The sequence below is a fragment of the Uloborus diversus genome, chromosome 9 (assembly GCF_026930045.1).
Source record: "Uloborus diversus isolate 005 chromosome 9, Udiv.v.3.1, whole genome shotgun sequence".
NCBI lineage: Eukaryota > Metazoa > Arthropoda > Arachnida > Araneae > Uloboridae > Uloborus > Uloborus diversus.
In genome coordinates this window covers 32,493,139-32,521,029 of record NC_072739.1, presented here as the reverse complement: position 1 = coordinate 32,521,029, position 27,891 = coordinate 32,493,139, and the positions used below count along the sequence as shown (strand labels likewise).

General features: G+C 33.2%; 2 protein-coding genes across 2 annotated transcripts in view; one reads left to right on the top strand and one right to left on the bottom strand.

Annotated features, from left to right (window-relative positions):
* Nucleotides 1-928, bottom strand: part of LOC129229258 (NPC intracellular cholesterol transporter 1-like) — a 117,421-nt gene extending 116,493 nt beyond the window's left edge. Inside the window, exon 1 of the mRNA XM_054863528.1 lies at nucleotides 796-928. The gene's annotated coding sequence lies outside the window, so the exon portion shown is untranslated. The remainder of the gene's footprint in view (nucleotides 1-795) is intronic.
* A 330-nt stretch (nucleotides 929-1,258) lies between these two features.
* On the top strand, nucleotides 1,259-24,087 carry LOC129229499 (pre-mRNA 3'-end-processing factor FIP1-like). Its single transcript, XM_054863816.1, is given in 7 exon segments — nucleotides 1,259-1,424; nucleotides 4,421-4,534; nucleotides 11,441-11,770; nucleotides 14,299-14,502; nucleotides 21,798-21,932; nucleotides 21,934-22,296; nucleotides 22,298-24,087. Coding segments are annotated over 7 exon segments (1,629 nt in total). The 5' UTR covers nucleotides 1,259-1,286; the 3' UTR covers nucleotides 22,643-24,087.
* The last annotated feature ends 3,804 nt before the right edge of the window (nucleotides 24,088-27,891 follow it).

The window sequence follows — 27,891 nt, the reverse complement described above, 5'->3', positions numbered from 1 at the left end:
TAGTAATATGCTAGAGGATAACACAAAGTAATTTTGTGAATTTTTTCAGAATTTTAAAATTGTCCACTTTTACAAAATTGAAATTTTTAAATTTAATTTAATTTAATTTTAAAATTATTATTTTTTGATTTTATCAAGTTGCACATCAAATTAAAGCACATTAAAAGAGCTTCAAAACAAGACCAATTTCAAGCTTGTATCTGTTATAGTTTCTGAGAAAATGAGATTTAACCGTCTCAAAGTGTAGCATTTTTTGATGAAAATTTGAATAATTAATATTTAATAACTTTTGAATGAGGTGAAAGAATTTTTTTTTTTTTAGCATTTTCATTCATAACTGGGCTAAATCTCTTCATGTACCAAGTTTCATCCAGTTCTGTGACGGTCCGTCCTAAACCGTGTGATGATCTGACACGGAATGACCCTAATGAACATTGTACTAAAAGCACTGCAAGAAAAATATCGTTTTCAATGATTTACTATGAAAAAAAAATGCATGTCATTCACACTAGTGCAGTGAATAAACCAAAATAACATTATTTATACCTGATTGATTTCATTCCATCAAAAGTAGGATGTTTCACAAAATTAGTTCTTATTCTTAAATATTGCAAAAAATACAAGAGATAATTAAAAATTAAAACAAAAAAAAATATGAAACATTGCAAATCATTGGCATAAAAACATTTCGGTTCGTTAGCAACAAAGAAATATCATTAGAAATTACGTTATAAGAGAACACATTAATAATCTACGACTCATTCATCACAATCACGTCAAAATAATATACTTTACCTGAGAAAATCAGATGCTGCTTTTTATCACTGAAATATGTCCATTCACTAATATTTTAAGAACTTTAACATAAACCAAAAGTTGTTGACAATCTTATCAAAATCACAGGGAAATTTCGCAAACAGAAACCTTTCCTGCTGCTCAAATATGATTATTAAATCAATGCCATGCTTAATTAAATTTATGAGTTTTATTTTGTTTTATTGATTTCACTTCAGTCACGTGCGCGATTTCTCTCTCTCTCTCTCTCTCTTTTTACAAGTAATATTTTATCTGTTAAATAGTGTTTTAAAAAAAGATAATTTTTATTTCAGAAATTTTTATTCCATTTTGATGCCTTGTTTATTACAAATTATGTGCATCGGTGCAGCCTCACTAACGTTTAAAAATAGAGGTTTAGTTTACTGGTGGTGGCAATAATTACACAGTTAGGGGAAGAAAAAAAACAAGAGCAGTAGCAACAATGGCGGCTGAAGTTGCAGCCGAAGACGATGATGCTTGGTTATATGGCGATAACAATCCAGAAGAGCAACGCAAAAGAAGAAATCAATGCTATTTTTGATAGAGCTACAGAAGAAGTTGTTGTTCCAGGCGAAGAAAATATTGTAACGACAAATGGCGACATTAAAGTATGTGGGAAACAGAACCATGCCGATTAAGTGAAAAAGATTCTTAAATGCTAAACTTTTTATTAAAATAAATATTTGAAGTGTTTTCATATTAAAAAATCTTGATCCACGCGCCTTTTAATTAGGTATGCCGGCTTCTATTACGCTGGTTACTTGTTACCTGAGCCTCATATTTTATTTTTAAAAAAAGAAATGTTGAGTGACACGGATTAAGTTCTGATCTCACAGTTTCGTAGATTTGATGAATTAATTATTTTCTTAAAAAACATGTTTCCCCTCAAATTTAAAAATAGAATTCTGTAATAAATTGCTTCACAAAAGTAAGTTTAAAAGTAGTGCCTAGTTAAAATTCAGTTCACACAGACTGGTTATACTTTTACCAGGAAAAATAAAAAATCGATGACCAAACAGTTCTACTGACTTCTGACATTGAAACAATTCTGAGGAAAATCTTTGTTCAGTAGGGATGTTTCAATCAAATTTCAACTACCAACATCATAAACAGTGCGGGACATAAGTATTTATTTTGAGGATCAGTACTGCTCTTCAAATTTTGATATTGTGAAGCAGCTCTGTAAAATTGAAAAGCAGTTTTGTGACAATTGTTAGATTACATTTTCAGCAAGAAAACAAATTAGTTTTTAGAAATGTAATATTTAATGTGTGCATTTAAAAGTTTTGATCAATGACAATTAGGGTAGGAAAATTTCATAAAAATTACATTTATACCATTTAAAAAGTTGAAACCATTTGTACCCTGTTTATTCATAAAAATATTCATCTAAAACAATTTAAAAAAATAATTATGTTTTTGCAAATTTTCGATGCAATTTATGATATTGTATTGTGTTTCATATCTTTCGAATAGCAAGCTGGGATGCTATACCGCTTATTTCCTGTGCTGATCATGAACAGTGAATTTTAAAGTGTCATTGAACAAGTTTATGGTTATAGCAAATAAAAGTCATTTTCAACTCATGGAGTAAACTCCGAGAACAACTTTATTTTAGATTTTTACACAATAAAAAATGATAAACAAAAAATTTGATAAAATCTGGAATTGTAATCAGTGGAATGTCAAATTTTAAAAATAAATTAAAAACTGCTAAAAATCTAATTTTTATGCATTCAGTGTATGACTAAATGTAAAATTTATAAATCTTGAATGCAAATTTCCAAACAATCAAGCTTTTTGTTGGTATTTAAAATAAAGTTTAATTTTTGATAGGTTAAAAATTTTATCATGATGTGTCAGAATTTTTCATTTCATCAGTCTTTGTAGATGGGTTATTGAATTAAAACCTGGATGATATAATGTTTTTTAAAATAGGTTAGGAAACGAGTTTTTGACATTTTGCCAAGCTTATATGCGGAGGTGAAACGGATATAGAAATAGCATTCTGATATTCTCCTGCCGTCTTTCTAGCAGACACCCTGTTTTGTTTACTTCCCTAAGTTGGCTGATGAATCAGAGAGAAAATGATATAATTCAAGAGTTTTAGAGCCTTTGACTCCAACTCCTTTACCCCACAATCAGTCGGACTCCACAAGCACTGGCAGAGTCGCAGATTTTGAGGGAAAATGGACCAACTCTGACTTTTTTAATTTTAAATAGTTTGCAGTGCCTTCTTTCCCTTGATGATGCAATATATTTTCCTGTTTTCCTTTATCTTCAATGTTCAGACACGCTTTGGTTTTCTTCACAATAAAAGCTATTTTTCAACATTCACTCAATGCAACTGCTTGATCATATTCATTACTCAGGGTACAATTGAGGCAAATTTTACTACTATTTTTCTATACCTTCACAAAAATCGTATGCTAAAATCGGTGCTTTTACAAAAATCAAGTAAAATCACCAGCTTCACAAAATTATTTTTGAAAATCAGTACAGTCAGAAAAAACAATATTAAAAAGTTGGAAGTTTCACTTCTCTGTTTAAAACAAGAGTTATTCATGAAAAAAAATTGCTAAGCTGATTTATATGAACAATCACTTAAGTAATGGTTTTTTTTTTTTTTTTAGTATGTTTCTGATTTTAAGTCGTTTTTCGCCAAAGTGTATTATGCAATTTAATCACAATCTTTTGGCATCTGTTTTGGGGGGGGCTGCTCTTTTTATAATTTCTAGAATTGTACACAGTACAAAACCTGTTGAGCTGAAATAAGATGCTATTTTTCGTACCTCTTAAGTTCCCTCCCACTCCCCCCCAAAAGAATGTGTTAGAGATAAAATGTGGCACTTCCACTTTTCAAACTAAAATTTAAGCTGCTGTAATTATTTTAGAAAAACTAGAATGTGCCTTTAACACGTTGACTGCGTCGTCGATAGCCTATATATGGACTCCCTGCGCTAAGCTAATTATTTGAAACAATAAATAGTTTATCATCCGAAAAAGTAACATATTTCACTGCATCTTCGAGCGACATATACTTACGTTTGCTCATTTTACGTTTTTATTTACTCACAGACTACAGCAAAAAAAAAACTTGAGCGCTATCTCACCCCTGCTTGCATCAGAAAATTTTCACAGCAAATGCAGTAATGGCGCCATCTTGTGTTATCTTTTTGAACCTTGTCTTAATGTTCGTCTATGCGCGGCAGGAAAACCAATGGAACCCGCTGAAAAAATATAGCAATGTTTTGGCTGGAGGACGAGTTATCTCGTCCCTAGCGCATACAGCATAATTCTGGAGGACGAGTTATCTAGTCCCTAGCAGTCAATGTGTAAAAAAATCACAAAAGCTGCTGATAAAAAAAAAATCATGTTGATGCAATACTTTCTCAAAAATAATGAGAAAAAATCTTGGATTGTGGCCCCTGCTACTGATTTTACTGCTGACATCACATTGCCTGCATTTGTTTTTGTGAAAAAAAATCTACATCTGTATTAAAAATAATGTTGATTCGCAGATGCTTTATTTGCACTTAATTTATGTGTATGTTTGTATGTAATTACTATAATTTTATTTATTTATTTTTTTCCCTTATTTTAGGCTGATGTTATTGAAAATGAAGAAGCAAGCAATGACGCTGAGGAAGCTAAAGTTCAGCAAAATGAAGAAGAAAAGGATTCTGATGACGATGAAGATTCAGATGATGATGTTCAAGTATGATTTTTTTGTTTAAATCATAATCGAGACTTTTTGCATGTTCTTATTATTTTAAAAAATAAAACCAGCTTAATAAAATAGGATACTTTTCTATAATAAGCTTAGCAATTAGTTATCTTTTTTTAATTATTGTTGCTATGTTTTGTTAAAGTTATATAGCAGCGTTCAATTTAGTACAGAACCAAACAAAAATTTTGGTTTTTCTCTTACACACCATGACTAATATAGTTATAGAAAAAGAAATTGCTCAACATATGCTTTTGCACTAAAATGTACATCATGATGGGATTCTTATTTTTAAGCAAAGCATAAAACAAAATCACTTCTTCTTATCTCAATAATTTACTGAATAGTTAGAGAACTTATCTTAGTTTTGACAGTAAGCTGAATGTATTCATCCATTGTATGAATTAAATTATGTTTCTAAAGGTAATTAATAACTACAAATTTCTAAAGATTTTTTTAAAAATCTGATTTGAATCAAAAAAATCCCCCCCCCCCTTCCTCCCAAAATGTCTGTTTTTTATAGTTAAGTGTTCAGTAATTGTTTTGAGATTTTTTAATGTGTGAGATTTATGAGATTTATGAAATATATTATCTTATATCTTTAAACGAGCAGTTCTTGTGGGTATGTATATGTATTTATATTTTGTATCTCGGAAACGGCTCTAACGATTTGGTTGAAAATTTGGATTTAATTGTAGTTTAGCATTCTAAATTCATCTACATCAGTGTTTTTTTTATTTTTTACAAAAAAGAGTTTTTTAATATAAAGTCAAATTGAGTTCACCCCTGAAAAAAACCCCTGGAAACAATGAAAATGTGTCCCTTCTCGCTTTAAAATTTTAAACTTGCTTAGGGTTGCCAGGTTTGGCTGATATTAGCCAATTTGGCTAATTTCAATCGCAGTGGCTAAAAAGAAATTCAAAAGCATTATGTAAGTCAATGTAAAGCTTTTTTTTTTCTTTAAGCAACACTATTGTTTTACCGTCTTATTTTATTTATTTATCTTCTTTTTAACATTTCAAATAATTTTATATGTTTTTTAAATCATGCATCTAATTTTTTTTTTTTTGAAAAAAACAAATGTCTTGAAACTGTTTATATTTTGTTAAGACTGTTGTTGTTATAATTTGTTGGTGTGGTTTGTGGATCATCAGTTTTTATGGATAGCATGCTGTATGTAGCATTTTCTGGCTTAAAGTGACCAACTACACTAAAAGTACTTATTCCAAGTGAAAATCTCGATTGGGATAAAATTGTGAATCGCAACATAATATGGAAGGAAGTATTGGGTTAAAACCGATTTCACCATAGTAAAATTGGCTCCAAGTTCAAAATCTTTAAATTAATGACAGGAAAATTGTACAGTGGAAACAAAAATGTAATAGATAGTTTAAAGCAAAATGTTGATTTAATTGCGTTCAGAATCTTTGTTTGGTACTTTAGTGTTATAAGATGGTCGTAGTCGTGGCGCATTTTCAATCCTAACAATTTTTTCATATTTATTATCGCAATTTTTGGTCTTAGTTTTGGCAATATCGTGCGCTAAATATGTATACAAAACCAGCTCAGAGCTTCCCTATGTGGATGACTGTGGGGGGAGAGGAGGCCTATATTCAGTAGTAGACTTCTTAGATGAAATGATTACACACATGTATATCTCTTGTTTTTCGGAAGCATATCCAACGACTAGCGAGAAACTTAATATTTCGTTAACGTGACGCTTTTCAAGTACATTTGAAAAAGTATCGCACCTTAGAAAAACACGAGTAGACAAAAAAAAAACTTTTAAAGCCGAGTGAGGCTTGGTTGTCCAGGTACTCATATTTAAAAAAAAAATGGGTTGCAAGTTTACAGTTGGCCATAGGTTGGAGGATCCCTGGTCTCTGGCATATATCATTTTGTCATTGTAAAATACCTTTGAGCAAAACAAGACAGATCCATTAAAATAAAATTAAAAAATCTCTTAAGCAGTTAAATTAAGCTATTTATTAAAAGTAAAATAATCTTCAAAAATAAAAAAAGCAAGCTATTAAGTTACAAAAGTCATCAAAATTATTAGCCAAGTAAATAAAACAACTTTAAATGCTGCATTAAAACGTAAAGAAAAAAAATCAATCACATAAATTTATGGGGTGATTAATAAACATTAAAAGTTTCATTGAATTATAAAATTCGAAAAAGAAGTTTTTGCAGGGCAGCAATGTATTTTCTGCGATTTCAATGAAGTATCAATGCCATTGAAAGTGGGATTGTTTAAATTGTTATTAAAATAAATAAAACTGTCTTTTTAAAAAGTTTTAGTGTGAAATTCAAAGTAATTTGTCTTGTTATTTTGTTTTGTCTCTGTGGATAGGTCAGTATGACATTAATTTAATCTAATTAAGAAAATCTAATATATAGTTTACAAAATTTTATTTTAAATTGTTTAATTATGCTAAGCCCATTGGCTCAGTGGCAGTACGTTACAGGCCCGAGATCTATTCCCGAGTTGGAATGGTTGACTCAGCCTTTCATCCCTTCAAGTGGGTCAAAAAAATGAGTACCAAGTGTACTCGGGAACCGAACACTGGGGGTTCCGCATTAGGCTGGCCACCTGACCGGAACTTCTGCCTTGCACCCCAGAGCCCCTGGTCAGGAAAACTGAGTTGGGCACAGTAGGCCTGGCCTTTACAGGCTATTGTGCCACAGTATTTGGTTTTTACTATACTAATTTAAGCGGAACTGATGTGATATACCCCACCCTTGGCGACTTTTTCCTGTTGGCGCCAAGAAAGCGTCGCCAAGAAAACGATGTATGACGACATATGTCATACATCGTTCTTAGCGATGCTTTTTTAGCGCCAACACAGGGTTGGCTTTCTGCCGGCAGAAACTGGTTATAACCGGTAAAAACCGGCAGAAACTGGTAGAAACTGGCAAAAACTGGAAAATGTTTCTAATAGCTCTAGTAATTACTTAATGACAGGCAATTAAGTAAAATAAAAATATAACTCCAGTTCGTCATTACAAAAACTTAATATAATAGTTATTTAATAATTAGTGTAAAAATATGTTAAATAACAAGACTGACATTTCCAAAACAAAGTAAAATTTATCATAGTTGAAATTGCTATGTGTCAGTTTATTTATATAATTATTTTGTTTGCATTTAACATAAAGTGTAATATATCAAATATTTAAATAAATACAGATTGTTTTTATTTCATTAATCTCTGAAATTCAGGAACTTGTCATTTCACACATAATATAACTGAATAAAGCTATTCTCAAAGAACTCTAGCCCCCCCCCCCGACTTGATTTCTATGGAAAGCTAATAATCCAATTATATAAGTACTAACAGTCTTCAACTTTGCTGTATGTAAGAAACAATATATTTGGTTAGATTCACTTACTCATAAATGTAAAGAGTTTCATTGGTTGAAACAGTTCTACATATGCATTTCATGTAACCAATCAAGTAAGCAGTTCTGTTTCGTAAGCTGTTCTTCTATCAACCATAAGAGCTATTTGTACGAAAAGATTTTGTTTTGAATACAGTTTGCTCTATGCTGTGAAGCTTTTTTAATCATGAGTACTAAAGGTGGTAGACCAATGAATCCTATATGGGGATTTTTTAGTCAGAAAGAAATTAATAATAAATTAGTAGTTGAATGTAATAGCTAAAAAAAAAAAAACTGGGTGCAAAACCCTACAGAATGAAAGAACATCATAAAAAGTGTAATGGTGCTACTAGTGATGCATACCAGCAAGCATCTGATTCTTACATACAAGTTACAATAGAATCAAGTGATAAGTGACTTGGTGATTAACCAGATTACTCCTCTTCCTAAAAAAATCAAGAAAAGAAAATGAGTCTATAGAAGTTGGACCTTCTAGAATCCAAAGTTCTCTGAGTAATTTTATTATGAAAACAAACTCAAAAGAAAAAGATGGTTTAGATGAGGCAATTGCCAAGTTTTTCTACAGCTGTAACATACCTTTTTTAGTGAGTAAAAATCCATCATTTATAAGCATGATTTACTTACTGAGACCAGGTTATAAACCTCCCAAAAGAAAACAGTTGGCTGGAGATCTACTGGACAAAATACATAGTCAGTTCCAACCACACCTTGGAAAGAAAATCAGTGGTAAAAAAGTTTCATTGATACAAGACGGGTGGAGTAATATCCATAACGAACCCGAAAAAAGGAAAAAAAAAATTGCAACTTACTGTGCTGATTTAGCGAAAAATTCAATAGTAGAGCTTGAAACGAAATATGACTGCAAAGCATTATCTTTAGTAACTGATAATGAACACAAGATGGAGTTAATGAGGAAAATTATTGAAGAAGAAATGCCATCTGTTACAACTTATGGGTATTCAGTTCATTACTTAAATCTTCTTGAACTGGATATCACACCAGATTCTCTCATTAAACATGTGGTTTGAGTACAGAAATATTTCAGAAACCATCACAGGCAAGGAGCTTGGCTAAAGGAGCACCCAAAAGCTGTGAAACCATATATACCTTGTAATACACGGTGGAATGCTTAGCGTCGTTTATGAAGAATCGCCCATATTTACAAATACTAGAAGAACATGAAGATGATATTTATGACAAAGGTATTGTTCAGATTATAAATAATCAGATGATTCACAAAGAAGTTAAACACTTGCTGCTGCAGATAAAACCTGTTGCTATTGCTCTGGATTCAGTTCAAAAAGAGAACTGCTCAATTGCAGATGCTTACGATGTTTGGATTCGTTTAACAAAAGAAGATGCTCTTATGTGGCTTTTGAGAAGGAAGTGATGCACAGATTTAATCAAGCAGTTACTGATAACCATTTACTCGCATATTTACTCCATCCAAAGTATTTGGGAGTAAATTTGTCATGCAATCAAGAAGAAAGTGCCCGAACTTTACTCACAAATATTAACCCTGATTATGTACCTTATACCATAGCTTTACAAAACAAATTGGCCCCTTTTCCCGAAACCTATCTTTCCATTCAAGTTGTAACAACTACTCCAGCTACCGCATGGTGGTTCAGTTTGAAAAAATGTGCTATAGATGAAAGTTATGTGAATCTTGCTTGTTCTTTGATGATAATGCCAGCTAGTTCTGCTGGGATTGAAAGAATCTTCTCAAATTTCTCCTTCGTGCACAAAAAATTGAGAAATTGTTTAGGTTTAGAATCAGCGTCTAAAATTGTATTTTGTTACAGGCTGCTGCAGTGTGAAAACAATGTAAAATTTGATTTTGAATGGTGATAGTGTTGTAAATAAATTGTATTTGGGTTAATATTTAATTATTTTTCTTATACATTTTCTATTGTATGTCAGGAATTGCATTTAAGTCATTTTTTGAGTTTCTGCCAGTTTCTGCCATAAATGTGGCAGAAAGGGGTTTTTGCCATGCCGGTTTTAACCGGTTTCTACCAGTGGTTTTTACCGCCTCGGCAGAAACCTGCCAACCCTGCGCCAACAGGAAAAAACCAGATAAAAAAACATGATCAAAGCACTTCAGAACACAATATATATAAAAACAACATAAAAGCACAACAAAAAACATCACGAATATATGCTTCAAAAATGTACAGGGCCGGGGTTTTTTTGTAAACATATTAAAATACAATGAAATAAATTATTGTATTAATTACAAGTCGAAATTAATGCATTAATTTTTTTTTCATCATTTCTCCGGGATACGAGCCCTCGGTCTCATAGTACTTTCGTAATGAGACCTCGGCTCGCCGGCCCTGCCTCGGTCTCATTACGAAAGTACTATGAGACCTCTGGCTCGCCAGTTATCCCTCCGACTGTTAATATACATTACAGTCGGAGTATGGTCACAGTTATGTATATTTTCATGGAGACACCCAAGGGTGGCTCCTTCCGTTCAGTGTACAATAATGACACAGTTTTAAGTGTGAAATATGCACCATTATTGTGCAGATTTATTAATAAAAATCAGCATTTTTAAGAGTAGGACTGAGCAACAAATACATTAAGAAGACAATCATTAAAAGAACATAAAACAACAATAAACATCGCAATATATGTAACAAAGATATCAAAAAACTAACTATCTAAGAACACAATACTTAAAAGTAAGTGCACTTACCTCTTTTTAAATTCTTTTCCATCCACCCCCGCATCAGGCCGTGCACATATGTCCCGCTCGTACGGAAATTATCCTCTTTTTTATTATTATTTACTTAAAAATACTTCAAATTAAAATCCCCCTAAGAGCGGAACATATGTGCACCTACCTCGACGGACACACGTGCGAAAAGAATTAGTTCACATCTGTACTTCCCAGGTATATTCTGCAGGGTTACTAGGGCTGCCGGGAAAAGTTTTATCGCCAACTTTGGCGATTTTCGAAATGAGCTAAAAATTCTATCCTCGCCAGGGGGGGGGGTATATCACATCTGTACCATTTAAGCTGTTCAAGTAATTATGTGACTTGCTTATATGGGCGCCGACTAAATCATATGTGGGGACCTACGTGTAAATAACTGGGGGGGGGGGAATATATATTGATTTTTTTTTTTTTTAATTCTATTTTATGTATGTATTAATCTTTTAGCCAATTCTGAATTGTATTTTCAACTTTGTTTAGATTACTTAATTTGCATAAGTTATTTTTCTCTGATCACAGTATTTTTGTTATTTGTACTTTGCTTAAAGTGAGTTTAATTTCCTTATTTTTAAGCAGTGATCTTTTTTTTTAAATATCAAAAGAATATTTAATTGATATTACTTTTAAAAATTTATTTTATTTTTAAAAGCCAGCAGTGGATGTATTTTCCCGTGCCAACACTCAAGGACCTAAACATGATTTCAATATTTTTCATGATGTACTTTGCAAATTTGTAATATATAGCAGTAATTTATCTATGCTCATTTTAGGTCACAATAGGTGATATAAAACCAGCATCTACTACTTACCCATATGGAGGAACTCCTGTGAATCTAAATATCAAAAGAGGAGCTACATTTGCTGGCAATGCAGCTGTGGGCTCTATCGGCAAAACCAAAGGCATCGACCTCGACACTGTGGGAATGATAAATGGCGTTTCGATGTATGAATTTAATTTAGACACAATTGAAGATAAGCCATGGAGAAAACCTGGTGCGGACATCACAGATTATTTCAACTATGGCTTCAACGAAGATACCTGGAAAGCTTACTGTGAGAAGCAGAGGAAAATGAGATTGGATAACAATGTAGTGCCAAAAGTTTGTTTCGTTTGTTTTCAAAATTTAATGCAGAGATGTATAAGTTTATCTTATTTCAGCTGCACTAAATTTGCATTTTGTGTGTGTGTGTGTGTGTACAAAATTTGTCTTTAATCAGAATTTAGTTTCTAAAACTTTGAAGTTTTCCGAAACTGGGTCCAGGCAATAACTTTCTTTAAACAATTAAATGAAGGTATTGGCAGAGTATGTGCAATAATTTTGTTTGGTCAAAATGAAAATTCTTAGTAACTCTTTAAATTAATTTACAAGATAGTGTATGTTTAAAATATACTGAAATTGAAAAAAGTAATAATAATAGTAAGATAAATGATTATAGGGGTCGCTGTTCTGGACATCAAAAGGAAGTATTAAGTCTTAATATATCATTGGCAACCACTTATTTCTGACCCTGTAAGAAGCTAGAATTTAAAATACTGTTTTATTTGTGCGAAGTGAAGCAAGGAAAGAAAAATATTAAAACTCTTCTTATATGTGGAAAGATATTCAAAATTAATCTGCAGAATTAGTTCTATAGTTTTACTTTTCTGTAAAAGTTTTTAAATTTGCATTGAAAACATGAGTATAAGTCCTTAATTATGTCACAAAATATTTGCTATGAGATTCTAAGACCTGAATATCAGCTTTTATCATCTGGCCTTACAGTAAATTAATGTTAGAATGTAAATTTTAATAACATTCAGGAAAGGTTTTTTAAATGCACTCTAATTATTACCTTGCGCAAACACAGACTAATCATAGACTCTTTAACAGTTTAGCAGAATTTATTATTTGAAGCTAATGTGTGCTTTAGTTTTATGCTTCTTTTTTTATTTATTGTTTAGACGAACATAAACCTTTTTTTTTTTTTTGTATGTGTTTATTTATTCATTTATTTCATCTATTAAGGTATGAATAGAGACTCAAACCAATTTTAATTTGTTTCTTTCTTCTTATGAGTTTTTCTATGTGTTCATTCAAATTGATTTCCAGTTTCATTTGTCAGTAGTCATCTTTGATATATTATGCTGCAATGGAGTACAGTAACTCGACTCTTGTTGTGTCGTACTTGAACCATGTTATAACCATAGTCTTGAAACACAACTATTCTTTCATTTTACATGCAAATAAATCATGTGTCAAAAATTTTCATTTGTCATTATATTATGTTACTTTCTTATCACAAATAGAGAAAATTGGTTCAATTCTTTTTAAGATTAAAAAAAAAAAAAAACTAATTAAAAATTTTCTATTGTGATTTGGTGTATCAAAGAATAAACTGCAACAATTTAAATGAATAGAAAATAAAGTGGTTGTATTTTTTTATTTAAAAAAAAGAGAGAGAGAGAGAGAAAGTGACTTTTCCTGAAAATACAATATTTTACTTCAATGGTCTATAATTCAAAGTAATATTTTATTTACTTTTGGTTTTTATTGAAAAAAATGAAAAATTATGATGCATCCGACTGAGCAATATAACAAGGTGGGATGTAACGAGAGATTGCTGTATTACATTTTTACTTCAGTGTGAAATTCTATTCTTAAAAATTTTTACTGTGCTTCTGTTGTGATTTGCTTGCTAGTGCCCTTTTATTATCACATTTTGTTAGTTAAATGTCAAAATATTTTCCAAAATAAGCGTTTAGTTCTTTATTTAAACTCATGCCTCCAGTTTGATTCTTAAAATCTATTTTATTGTAAAAAGTTGATATGTTTTAACAGTTTTCTACTTATAAATATATTCAATTCCAATAGAATTGTTTTCCCACTTTGTTAGATCCCTTAATTTTCATTCCGAACCTATCCTAGAATTTAGGTTTTTTATTTGACATATGATCTAACTCTAGGAATTTTAAATTTCTGAAATCCTCCACTCCAATAAAAAAAGTTTTAAAACTATTTGCCATAATTTTTTAACAAATTTCCAAATTGGTTATAATTAAAGATGTAATTTAATATCTTTAATGATAAAGTATAAAATGTGATTATTCTTCTCCAATGCTGAAAAAAAAATCTAAGAACTGCAGTTAGCTGAGACACATTTTAAATATAACCCTGTTCTGCCCTTATTATTCATGCTTAAAGCATTTTTCAGGGTTTTAACACCTGGTTCAGTTTTAGCTCTGTATTCCAAATGAGTTAGGATTTATGATAATTTAAATCAGGGTTTAGTGTTAGCAGGCTATCTTCTACTCTAGTTATCTAGTTACTCAACAGATAGTACCACTAAAATCAATGTTCTTTAGATTTAATTAAAAGTGCCATCTATGGAGCAATGGGATAACTAGAGTGGTAGATATTCTGCTACACCATTACCTTTAAATTGTACTACAAGTATGCATATTATTTCCTGATGAATTTTCTTTCTCAAAGGAAGCAAAATTGCTTCTAACTGTTTCATTATTTTGTTGCAAACATTAAAAAGTATTTTATGATGGCTTTTGTTTTATCCCCAAAGTCTAACTTGAATTGTAATAAATTTGATTTTTTTTTTTTTAACTTTTGTTAACAATTTTTACTTTTTTTTTCAGGCTCTAACAGTTACACCTGGAAAGGATCAACAAATTCCCATAGCCACAGTAAATGAAAACAGTAAATATTCCGGAATGGGATTGGGAATGGGCGTTAAGAAAGCTGGCCCACCTCCTGGGAGGAGAATGTCCGGAAGCATTGATGTTATCTGTGGAGCAAATAGCTCTAGACGGTCTGGAAATTCTAAAGAAAATGTCATTCAGGTAATTTTTTACTGTGCAAATCACAACGTTCATACTTGAAACCGATTTCAATTTAATTCACTGACTATTTCAGTTTGCAAGTTTCATCTAGTTAGTTTGACTTAATCCTCAAGTTAAATTGAGTGTAATAGTGCATACTTGCCAGCTCAACTGTTTTTAACGGGAGACTCCCTTTTTTTGCTTCCATCTCCCTATTTCCCGTTTTTTTTTTTTTTTTTTTTTTTAAACCGATTTTCTCTTGTTTTTGCATTTTTTCAGTCAATTATTGAAAAGTTTCACTTTTTTTTTTCAAAAATGGCTTATTTTTCTTGTCCACCAATGTCAGGGAATAAGAATTTTTCAGATTAATGGCTCATTTAGTAAAAATTAACTTTTTGAAACCATTCCACATTGTGTGTTCAACAAAGCACTTGCTTTGCAGAAAATTGCAACAGATTTCAATCTCTTTCCATCTTGAAAATATTTCAATTGTTTTGAAAGTTTGAAGTTATTTTAATATGTGCTTCCCTATACCTACTTATTTTATGTTTTATTTTCATTATATATTAGTGTATTTTTCCCCCGGATTTTAGTAATTAAATTTTTGTAGCTACTTTTTTGATAGAGACTGGGGAATGTACAAACACTTTAAGAAAATTCTCTCATTATTTGGTTTTTCCTTTGCAGTATGTTTTTCCTGCTGCTACCAATTAGCTTACATCTGCAAAAAACATCCCTGTTTCACTTTAAATTTAGTATTTATGTTGTTTAAAAGCATAATTCAATAATTCTGTTGTGAAGATATGTCACTGGTGAATTACCTATATACCTCTAGTGGAATCTCCTGTCGTTGTTTTTTTCTTCGAAGGTTGGCAAGTATGATAGTGCTTGTCTCTATGTTAGGATACATATGCATACCATTAATAATGTAATATGTCTAATAGAATGAAAAAAATTCAACACTTTAAAACCACCAAACCTCTTTGAATCATCCTGTTTTTCAACCTTTTGTCTCATTCTTCTATATTTCTTTGTACAGAAGACCCTCGTTTTACGCATGTGTCCACAAAATAACTATGTAAATCAAGACTGCGCAAATTAAGACAGTATTAGCATAAAGAGAGAGATAGCAGGAGTGCCCTCCTGGGGGATCATGGAGAAGACTGCACCATTGAAATTTTTAGGGGTGTTTTGAAGCAGGAGTGGCAAATAGGGGGGTCAAGAGGGGGCTGTAGCACCCCCAAAAGTTTTGCGCAGAATGATAGAAAATGGGTGAATTCAATTTATGTTAGTCGGAAATCAATGTTCATTAAAAAGAAATCTTGCTGGTTCTCACTAACTATTTGATGAAACTCGACACGTTCCCATAAGAAAAAGTGTTTTTCGTTGCAAAACGATTCTTTCAATGGTGAAAAAGCTCATGCACTTTAGCATGTATGACTTCGTTTGAATTTTTGTTCAATTTGTTTGTATTGAGGAAAGTTTTTGTAAAAAATGCTTTACTCTATCAAAACATCTTCAATCTGCTAGTCTTATTTTTTGGACTATTCAAGCCACAGTTCAATCTACAATTGAAACTGAAAATACATTTTATGTAGATGTTTGTTTCAATCAAGCGTGAAACTTTTTAAAAAGCATTTTCCTTCGAGCCAATTTTAAAAAGGCGAAAGAAAAAAAATTAACAAATATCCACATGATGATGTGAAGTCAAACATTGATTTTTTAATATTTTTTATGAATTAAGATTCAGTTTCAAATAAAATTAACACAAGATTTGATGATAATTATTTTTCTGTATGATTGGCTCTATATTATCTGGATTGGATTTTGAATACGAAAAATTAAAATGTTTCAATTATGAGTAAAATTTTTAGCATGAGGCAAGCAAGAATAATTACAAGCAATATGCCGACAGACCGGTTATCACATCCAGAGATTGCAGCTTCATCCTTGTTATGGACTCATCAGTCTGGAATAGTGAATAACAGAGCTGGAGGCAGATGACATCTCATTAAAGCTGAGAGTGCCGACAAGACTAGATTACTCAATGATGAAAAATTAAGCCCCTCACAATTTTTGAAGTTCCCTGTGTACCTTTGAAAAGGAAGATGTAAAAAGTGTTTTCATACATTACTTGTTACTTCAATTCATTTTCAACTATTCCAATCGGCTCAGCTAGTAGAGAAAGTTTTTATGTTTTAGGAGGTTAGAGAATTATTTTTGAAGTACAATAGGCAAAAAAAAAATCTATTTAGCTGTATTGGCAAAACAGCACGATACTGGGCACTGATAGATTAGTAGCACGATTCCCTGCTCTCCCGAATTCCAAAAAATCCCGCATTGAAACTTTTCCGAAAGGTATAAAAACTTTAGAATCGAATTGTTTTGTATGATAATTTAATAGAAAGTTAATCAAAATTTTAACTGTTACTAAACACTAATTTTTATTCATATTAAACCGATTTTATGATAACTTCCTGTTAGCTAATTTGTGTTTGGGCCCGCACTGTGGTAATCCATATTTAAGAAACTCGACCCCCCAAATGAAATGCTGAAATGCCGCCCCTGTTTTGAAGTGTATTTTTCACTTGGGGGGGGGGGGTCTTTGCAATGTTTAGGGTGTTAGGCATGCCTAGGGATAGGTTCCAATAGAGAAAAAAATACTCTATTCTAGTGATAAATATGCAATTTTCTGTGTAGTTATTTCAATATGCACAGCGTGCATAAATAAAATGTTAAAAATAGTCTGATAGTGATGGTCTTGTTTTATGACGGTCTGTAGGCAGTTATTTAACATTTTTCTGTGTTGTTCTTTGTAAGGCATTAACGCATCCATGATTTCTCTTATAACTTCCATAAGATTTTTTTTTCACAAAAACAAAGCATGTGCCAGAAAAATCATTTGCCAGTCTAGGAATGGATCGAATATTTCAATGTTTAAGTTTTTGGTTGTGTGTCATTGATGCAGTATTCTAGTTTGTTTCGTCCTCTTTGTCACTTCTAAGAGCTCTTTTTCAGTGAACTCTGAAGTGAGTGATGTAAGGAAAGAAAGAGCAAAAACCATTCCTAAAAAGTTCTCTGTGACTTGAGCTCTTTTATTAGTACACCAAAAATGCACTTCATTGTGTGTTATTTGCAATCATAGGATATCTTGGATTTTGAAGGAAAGGGAAATTTTCTTGTAAGGGTGCGTCTGCATAAAACTAAGACTTCAGTGTACAACAAAATAAAGACGTTGCTGGTGAGACTGTACTATTTCACCTGCAACATATTCAAATCCCTTTAGAAGCAAATACCTATCCAGAATTTCATCAAGTAGTTGTGCACTCTCCCTCCCCTCAAAAAATAAGAATTGCTGCCCCCAAAGCAGAATACTACTAAATTTGCAACGTACGTCGCACAACAGATGCCTGAGCTGCAGAACATTTCTGCCGAAATGTGAGAGGAAACAAAGACAAATTTTCTGCAGTTGTGAAATTTCTGCAGAAACTGCAGATTTTCTACAAATGTCTTCCAACTAAAGTCAGAATTGTGAACAAATGCTTCAGATTTCTTTAAGTTAGAAGAAAGTGTAAAATTCTTGGGAATTACTATAATTAGGCAGTAAGCTCACAAAAAATGTTGAATTCGATAAGTCATCTGCAGAAACTTTACATTTACTTGGAACTTAAGTAAATCTGCAGAATTTGTGCAAAATTCTATCTTGAGTTGGAAGATATTCCTAGAAAATCGGCAGTTTCTGCAGAAATTTCATATTCTAAATCTGAAAAGATTCTGATTTTTCTAGCATTTTTGGTTCCCCTTTTTCTTATTTTCCCCAATCAATCTTCATCCACTGGAATTTCCCCCATAAACATATGTTTTGGAAACATGCCAACATTAAAACACGTCCATCGCCAAGATTGTGTGTCTTGTTTGATATTTCAATCCTTTTGCATCCTTAAAATATTTCAATTATTTAGAAAGCTTTGAAGTGTTTTATTATATGATACCCAAGCTTGACTCATTTTATTTATAATTTTGGAAATTTATTTATTTATTAACATTATTTAAATTGCTCCATCATGCCGTGTAATATTAACCAAAGAAAAAAAGCCTGGTTTGGATCCGAGGTTCGAATTTTTATAAAATTTTAAATCTCTTTCTATGTATTTTAGAAAGCATATAAAATATTTTTGGAGAATATCAATTGGTTTAATTTCCACAGAAATGCATAGCAACAGTGAAGTTTTAAAAACTGAAAAAAAAAAAACCTGCTGTATGAAACGATTTTGATTCAAGGCTCCCAATTTGTGGAAAAGGTCACCTTGGTTGCTTGCTTGTGTATACAATCCTTGAAGTATTTGCAGAACACTTTTGATCAAACTGTTTTACATTGCAGAACATCGTCAAGTATTCTGCTTTGGGCAATGCCAGATTAACATCTATTTGCGCCCCTAGGCCAAACTTACAGATTACACCCCCCACCTCACATATCCGAACTCTACAGAAATCATAGCCCCAAACCCCTCCTCACCCCAGCCATTCTCAGAGGCTTAGCAAGTGAAGATTTCGCGTTCCCGTGTGTCGACGAAATGAGGGATGGTTTTCTTTCTTTGTTTTCGTTCGATGATGTTCAAATGGATGGGTGAGGGTGGTGGGCCGGGAAATTTTCAGAAATTGACGCGTTGGAAATGCAATTTTAGGCCATCTAAGTTCATTTAACAGGAAGTAATGGCATTCGGAACTTGCCCCGATTTCAGTTTTCGAAACTGAAATACGCAATATACGTAATTATATCTTATTTTTGATGTTACAGAAAGGGATGAGTTCGGGGACTCACTCCTCTCCCTCCCCCCCCCCCCCACGTCGCAATTATTCTTAACACCGAATCTTGGAAGATTTTCAAAAAGGTGAAAGGAGGGCTGAAGTCAGGGTCACGCCCCAGGAGGGTTTTCAAACAAGTTTCTAAAAACGAAATTTTAGACGATCTGTTATGTGGTGCGAAAGTGGGGCGTTAGAGATCTTTCCCCTAAAAAAAATTCGAAATAAGAAGTGTAAATGTGTATTTGTACTATCTTCAATGCATCTGATAGTGCTGGGTGACGGGATGGGTTTGGGGACTTTCCAGCGGAATTTTTTTGCTATTTTAGATGATCTTCAAAGTGTTAGGAAGAGGCGGGGATCGGCAAGAATGCTCTAAAAAAGAAAATCAAGTTTAGATAATTTTTGAAAATAATAGTGAAAGCGGGTTCACATGGAATTTCCTCTGAAGTTTTTATAAAATTAAAGTTATAAAAAGGTAATTTTAAGCTACCTTTGGTGAAGTAAAAAGATGGGGTCTTGCTCAAAAAACACCTCACTCCCTTTATTTTGCTTCTTTCGCAATCTTTTTCTTATTTTTAAAAAGTATGTTGTAATACATCCTGCTCCCACTTTTTCTTTTCCAAAAATATTTAACTGCTTCAGTTTTTCCATAATGTAGTTTTCAAATTCTTCCCTCAAATTCTTGTCTGTTTAAAAAACAAACGTTTTTGACCGCAGAAAAAAAATTTCCCACTTTGGACTGAGGTGATCTTTAGGTGATCTTTATCTAATTTTTTCCGTTTTATTTAAATTTAAACAACAGGGCTCTTGAATTTCTTGATACACTTATGTGTTTCATTCATTTTTACCTTAAGATTTAGAACTGCTGGTGTCTCTTTCTCTACTTTAATTTTTCTTCTATTTAAAACATATTTCGGGGCATCCCATGCATTTTCATCTACTTTCTTGTGATCTTCGTGATGATATTTTAATTAAAGATATTCACAAAAATAATATATTGGAAGCAAACCTCGATAACCGATATAATTATAAACAAAAATATGTAAAATTGTGTATAGTAAAATATTTATTAGGAACTTGCATGCAATGCATGTACGTAAAGAGAATTAAAGCAGTTAAGGGTGAAAATGTTGTGCAAAATAGGTGATATGATTGCCAGAGGCGCCCCGATAGGAGGTCACGGGAGGTCACCATTACATCCAAACTTTTCTTATTTTGCAAAAAATATCCGACTGTTCGGAAAATTTGGAGACAACATAATGATATTTTTGTTTGGATCTCTGTTTTCTGATTTTTCTTTTCGCTGGATGTTGGTACGCGATGTGCATACTCGTACTTTGTCATTCGGTAAGATTTGAAGTTTCATTCGGTAATATGACATTTCCTCCCCCCCCCCCCCGAAAATAATAACTTCTGGTGCCTCTGATGATTGGCAGTCATAAATAAATATGAATTAATAAACTATTAATTGCGAAAACACATACTTACTGTCGCAATTTAAAGAATCAAGAGAAAAATAGTTTCAGTAACAAGAGGGTTTTAAAACTAAACATTTTCTAGGTCATGATTTTTACTAATTTTTCTGTGTGACATACCTCAAAAAGTTTTTTACTTTGGCAAAGCCAAGGGGTGAACTAGCCAGCCGCGCCGGCGGGTGGGGCATTCGCGCCTTCGGTTTTTTTTTTCTTTTTTTTTTACCCTCAAACCTGTGGGGCTCATGGATTTTTTTTCTTGTTTTTTTTTTCTTTCTTTTGGTGCTTTCAAACTTGTGTGACTTCGTTTTTTTTTCTTTTTTTCCATTTTGCCCAAGAACGCGTGTGATTTCGGTTTATTTATTTTTTTTTAAACGTATTTATTTATTTTACGTCCTCGAACCTGTGTGCGCCTTTCTCGACTCCAAGGACCACGCCCCCCGCCCCCCTTCAATTACTGTTTTTATGTCTATCGCGCTGGTTGCAATCTTTGCTAGATGAATTTTGCTACTCCATGTAGTAACGCATCCCCCCCCCCCCCCGAAAGCTGATTATTTTTTTCCCTCTGCGACATGCGCCCCTAGGCCAGGGCCTTGGTTGGCCTATTGGGTAATCCGGGCCTGGCTTTGGGGACTACTGCTAAAAGCAAAGATGAAAAGAATAATGGTGAATTAGGCATTTTAGCCTATTACTTAACAGATGCCCTCATTGTTCTGAACACTCTTAAGTGTTTTTTCCTTTTTCACTGTCGGAAGCATTAAATGGTCATTCTAAAGCTGTTTATGATCTAAAAAAAGTGATGGTGTTAATGTCAGTTGAATTTAGGCAAAACCAGTTCTGCAGAATATCAGTTCTTTAAAGTATTCTGCCCCAACTGTGGGCAATGTTTGGTGGACCTCTTAAAAGAAACTTCTGACCACCTTCTTGTATTAAGTTTACTGTGTGCCTTTTTGTTTATATTTGAAAATTAATATTTTGGCTGTGTTATACTGATTCATTGTGTAGGTTGTTTATGTACAACTTGATTCTTCATTGCAGGTAATTGGCAGAGATGTCTATGACAGCTCCCTGCCGCCGGGAATGCCTCCAACTCACATTCCTCCTCCGTTCATTCCTCCAAATCTGTCGGTGCCACCGCCAGGGATGACTCCAGGAATACCTCCCCCCAGCATCCCCCCCTCCACCCGGCACCATGCCTGGTCATGTGCCGTATCCCGACCTCTACGGAAATCCCATCTTCTCCCAACCACCCCCTCCTGTGCCGGGAGTAAGTACAGATTCCAATTCACAGTACGATGAACAGTACTTCACGGGAAGCTCCTCTCGCCACTACGACGGAAACTCCGAGTCCCAGCACAGCTGGGCCAATTCTCCCCATCGCGAGAGGGATAGGGATCGGGACAGGGAGAGGGAACGAGACCGGGATCGGAACCGAGATCGCTCTCGCGATAAGGAGAGAGAACACTATTGGGACGAGAGGAGCCGGGACAGGTCTTCGGGACGCCTCCCTGGCCAGGAAGATGATTACAAGAGGCGGGGAGAGGGAGGAGTATGACAGAAGACGGTACAGGGACTACCGGGAGAGGAGGGATAAGGATCGCTACGAGAGGGAATACGACCGAGATTACGATCGGGAACACTACGACAGAGAGAGGGAGAAGGACAGCAGAGAACGTGATCGAGAGAGGCGTCACCGAGATCACAAGGAGAGGGGAGAGGATCGCCACAAGGAGAAATCTCGGAGGCGCCATCATGAGGAGGAAGAGCATCATTCGTCTCGCCACAAACACAAGAAGTCAAAGAGAGAGAAAGAGGAAACTAGCAATCCCGCCCAAGAAGGTTCCGAGTCAACCCAAGCTGAAAATGAAACTGAAGAAAAATAGTTGGATTTTTTTTTCTTTTCTTTTTTACTGATGCTTTTAAGTAAACATGGTTTATGGAATTAAATGTTGAATTTACTGAATTTTTGCAATAGTCTATTAATCATAGAGATATGCAAATTGAGCTTCATTGCAAGATTTTTTTTATCACAGACACTTTTTACTAATTTTGAAGAGTTTGCTGTTATATTTATTTTATCTTGAATTGTGATATACTTTTATTAGTCAAAATTCACATAATCTAGCCCAAAAGCAGAAAAAAAAATTCAGTTTAAACATTAAAAGCTAATCAAAATACAGGTTCATTTTTAAATATGTATATTTGTTTAACATTTGTTGTGTGAGAAAGATTGTTTGTAGCAGTTAGGCTGTTCAAATAGTGGCAATTCATTGTATTTTATTGACTCCAGTGGTTGATCGGAGGTTCACGAAAGTAGTCTCAAAAATTATGCTGATGTGATGTAACTTACATGTTATTTTTTAACTATTTATTTATGTATTTGTTTTTGGGGCAAACAAATGAATAACATTTTTGTTGACTTTAAGCTTTTATTCATCATCCTTTTTTCATTTGAGAACCTTCCTCGTAGTGTTTCTTAAAAGTTACATTTTAAAAACTCATGTGTTTAAAAATTAAAACTGAAAAAGAAGGCAGTATATGCCTTCTAATACTCCTGTCAACTGAATTCATTTATGTATATAAAGCTAGTCTTGCTAATATGTGCGCTTGTGAGGATTGCAGCAAAATATAGCTGAGAGCCAATTAGCAAAAGAATTTGCTAAGTAACCAAACATGGCAACATTTCTTTCTAAGGAGCACGCTGAAAATGTGCAAAATGAGGGGTGCTTTACTTCTCCCAGTTTCTTGTCCACTTATGCTTCCATAAGTTGATTTTCAAGTGTATTTTTGCACTCACAGGTGCAATTGAAAAAACATCATGCTTTATTAACCTACGAAACTAATTTCTTCAAGTACTTAATGAATTTTTTCTTCGTTTTACCTCTGGGGATCAGAACTGTCACTAGCTGGTTTATTAAGCAGCCATACTGTCACAAACGAGGAGACTTCATAGCTTTTTATCTTTTGCATTAGTTTCTTTTTCTGTAGCAGTAAGTCACTTAAAATACTCAACATTATTATTTTCTATTGTATTGAGATACGAAACAATGATGACTTTATTCAGATATAAAATTTATGTTCAAAGAAAAAAAAACATTGTAATAAATATGGGAGCTATTACAACAAATTGCATTTTGTGACTTTTTTTTTTTTCCAAAAGAAAGCTTTGGGAAGATGGATACATAAAATAGTAATTCATTTATCAAATTTGACATTTTTATTTGAAGTGAAAGAAAGATCATTATAGTGTTTTCTCAAAGCCATTTTATTGCAAATAAAATATTTTAATAGAGTCCAATTCAAATTTGAATGAAAAGCCTGTAAAAACAATTTTTTTCTTTCTATTCTTTTTTCCTTTATCTGTAAAAAAAGCGGGGGGGGGGGGAATTAAGATGGTTAACCTTCATTTTATTGTCTTGTAACATAGTTTACATGTTAAAAAATAAAACTTATTGTCTTTTTTCTTTGCTTACTGTTATCTGATATAAATCTATTCATACAAAACGCAAAAAAAAAAGCTACGAATTGCTTGCATTCGGAAAAAAAGAGGTGAAATCCAGATGAGTTGGTAGGTATGATACACTCAGTCAGCACACAGAACTATGAAAGATTATGGATTTTTATATCATATAATTTGTTGATCGTAAATAAAACAAGGATAATCCTGTTATAGTTCGCAAAAAAATCTTGGGTAATCCAAGGATAATTAATGGATTCTCAAGGGGTATTTTGTGAATCATTTGTGGATGATCCAGGGATCATTCAAAAAGTATACACAGATAATCCAGAGACGATCCATTATTTTCTTCTATGTAATCCAGGGATAATCCGTGCATATGCTGTGCATAATTTGCATATGTTGTAGATAAAGCTAGGATTATCCGTGAAAAAATCATAAATAATCTAATGATCCGTGACTACTGCTTGGAAAATCCATGAATAAGTTTTGTAGTTTTTATTTGTGAATTGTTCATGGATAATCCCGGAATAATCTGAAATATTCGTAGATGGCCCAGGGATAATTTGTGAATACTCCAAAGATTGTAATCTGGAAATGGGTCGCAGACATCATAGAGTTCAATGAATTTTCTATAAATTCCAGGGACAATTGGTGAATAATTTGGAGACTCCAGTGATAATCTATGAGCAAACTATGGATAATTCAGAGATGATCCATAAATAGTTCATGGGCAATTTAGTAATTGTTCACGGAAAGCCAAGGATAGTTCATAAATAATTTTTTGATAGTCCAAAGGATAATCGGTGAATAATTCATTGATAATCTTAAAAAAGTCTGAATAATGCGTGGCTAATCCAGAAATAATCTGTAAATGGTTCATATTCGGGGACTATCCGTGAGTAATTCATTTGCTAATCTAGGATAGGCCGTAAAATTCATGTATATAGTCCTTGAATATCTCATAGATGACTGCGAAATAATCCAGGATTATCCATGATATTTATTCCACAGATAATCCATGAATAATTCAGTGGTCATCCGTAGATAATTCTGGGATAATCCGTGAGCATTTTGTATGAAATTCAGGGATTATTCAAGAGTAATTCGTGGATAATCCGAGGTTTTCCCAAGAAGTTCTTATGTAATCCAAGGAAAAACTGGATGATTGGTGGATAAACTACGGATACAGTGGGATCCCGACTTGAGCGAAGGATGTGTTCCATGACTCTTCGCGTAAGTCGGAATTTCGCGTTGTGGAAAAGTGTTGTGTATAGGATTTTTTTTATTAACATACCCAATAATTTTAGACATTTTAACACTTTTCAACACTTTTTTAAACACTTTTCAAACTGTTTTAGACCATTTTTTAACTATAATTTTCCGTTTCTTACATAAACAGCTGAATTTTTACCGTATTTTTTTAAAAAGCTGCATTATTCAACATAAAATACTGTTACGATGCACAAAATCAATGATCAATAAGAGAGAGAGAAAGACATAAAATAAAACACTACGGTACATACAGTATGTAGTAATAATAAAACACTGAACTGTAAAAGTACTATGTAGTAGATACAATAAGTTACATTTATGACTTAAAAATTGAAAATAATGATTTATGCAGCGCAATCGGATCGTCATTCAAGCGAAAGCGTATCAAAAATCCTTACCTTTTCTTAAATTGTCGCAAATTTTAGATGAAATGGCGTGTTTAGCTGCCAAAATATTTCGTCACCTTTCATATTTAGAATAAATAAAAGAAAAATGAGGAGTGGTAATATATACACACTAATAAAGCTATGTTTATAGTGCGGTGTGTGCGAACTTGCGCAGTCAGTGATGATGAAAGGATGAAAGTAGTACATTCACGAAGTCAATTTTTAGTTGTCATTCATGACTTATATTGTTATAAGTCATGAATGACAACAAAACTATATTATGTTCTTAGCATCATGATTCCTTTCCAAATATTTTCGTGTTGAGAGCGTGAAATTCGCTTTAGCTCTAAAATTCGTCGTTCCTGAAAAACTCCCGTTATAGCCATTTCGCATAAGTCGGATCGCGTTGTAGTGGGAGTCGACTGTAATCCGGGGAATATCTCTAGCTACCAAGGTCGCCTATATGCAAAATTTTAAGGGGAGGAGGGGGCTAAAAAATTTCCTCATGGAAACAAATTTCAGTACAGATTAGAGATTCTAAAACTTGACATTTTTAATAACTTATTCATTAATGGCTGGAAATGAAATTTTTAAACATTTTTGCAAAGAAAAAAGCAGTAAATGCAAGGAAGTTCATCTTTTCTAAGGAACTGCTTGAGCCCCCATTTACCCCCTCCCCTATATGGGCGCCCTTGCTAGCTACTCCTGGGATAATCTGTGGCTAAGCAAGGAATTGTCCTTGGAGAATCCTAGTATTTATTCTGTGAATAACTCGTGAGTAATCGAGGGAAAGTTTGAATAATTCATTGATAATCGAGGAATAATCTGAATAAATCATGGATGATCCACGGATAATCGGAACAATTCGTTGGTAATTCAGGGAATATCCGTATTTCTTGGATAATGCGGGGAAGCCATGAAAAATATGTGGGTAATCCAGAGACAATCCGTAACTCGTAGATAATCCAGGGATCATCCGTAAATAATTCATGAATAATCTTCTGACAACCGTTAATAGAAATTAGAAGAAAAACTTGAAAAATTAGTGGATATTAAATGGATAATCCTGATATAGTCCGTGAATAATATTTAGTTAATCCATGGATTATCCGTGAATAATCCAGGGTTTTCCCAAGAATTATTCGTACACAATATGAGGATAATCTGTGCATAATTCAGGAACAGTATGCAAAAAAAAAAATTGGATATCCTACAAATAAGTCGAGGATAGTATAAGGATCATCACTGAATTATCAACGGATGTTCCTTGGAATAGTCGCGAGGTATTCGCGGATATTCCCATGACGATTCCTGGATTATACCTTGATTACTCCACTGATAATCTCTGGACTCTGTAGCGTCACTATGAGAGGCGAGACGCCGTCTGGGGGGGGGGGGGGGGGGGTTACACCCAAAACATATTTGCAAGTTTGTAAAAATATAGAGAAACTTCACTTCTCAGAAATTTCCCCAATAGTTAATTTATCAGACGTACAAGCATCATTACGGGGGAGTTGTGCAGGCGGTCAACCAAAATGCGCTTAATGAGTTTATAAAAAATGTAAATGCTTCACTTCTGACATTTTTTCCGGTAAATTTCAAATTATATTGAATCTGTAAAGCTCAGTAGCATCACTAAACTATGTGTTTTGGCCGGGAGACACTTTTTTGGGGGTAACACACAAATGGATTATTGCAGCGATTCTCAACTGTCCGGCGAACCGGCACCAGTTCTCCGAAAAATTTGACCGTTCCGCGGAGATTTTTTAGAGACTCAAAGGAAAAAAATATTTTCCTGACTCAAAAAAGGGAAACACTTTAATCTTTTAGACACCTTTTATATGAATTTTTAAATTAATTTTCGCAGTTTTTTATGTTATTTCAAAAATATGCAAAAATATTGCAATAATTATTTATCTTGCTCCTAAATATTTATTTATTTTGTAAAAGTTCTGTAATAGCATTTTTGAGCAATCACGATTGCTTATTGTTCTCACTTGACCGTTTTTGGCGT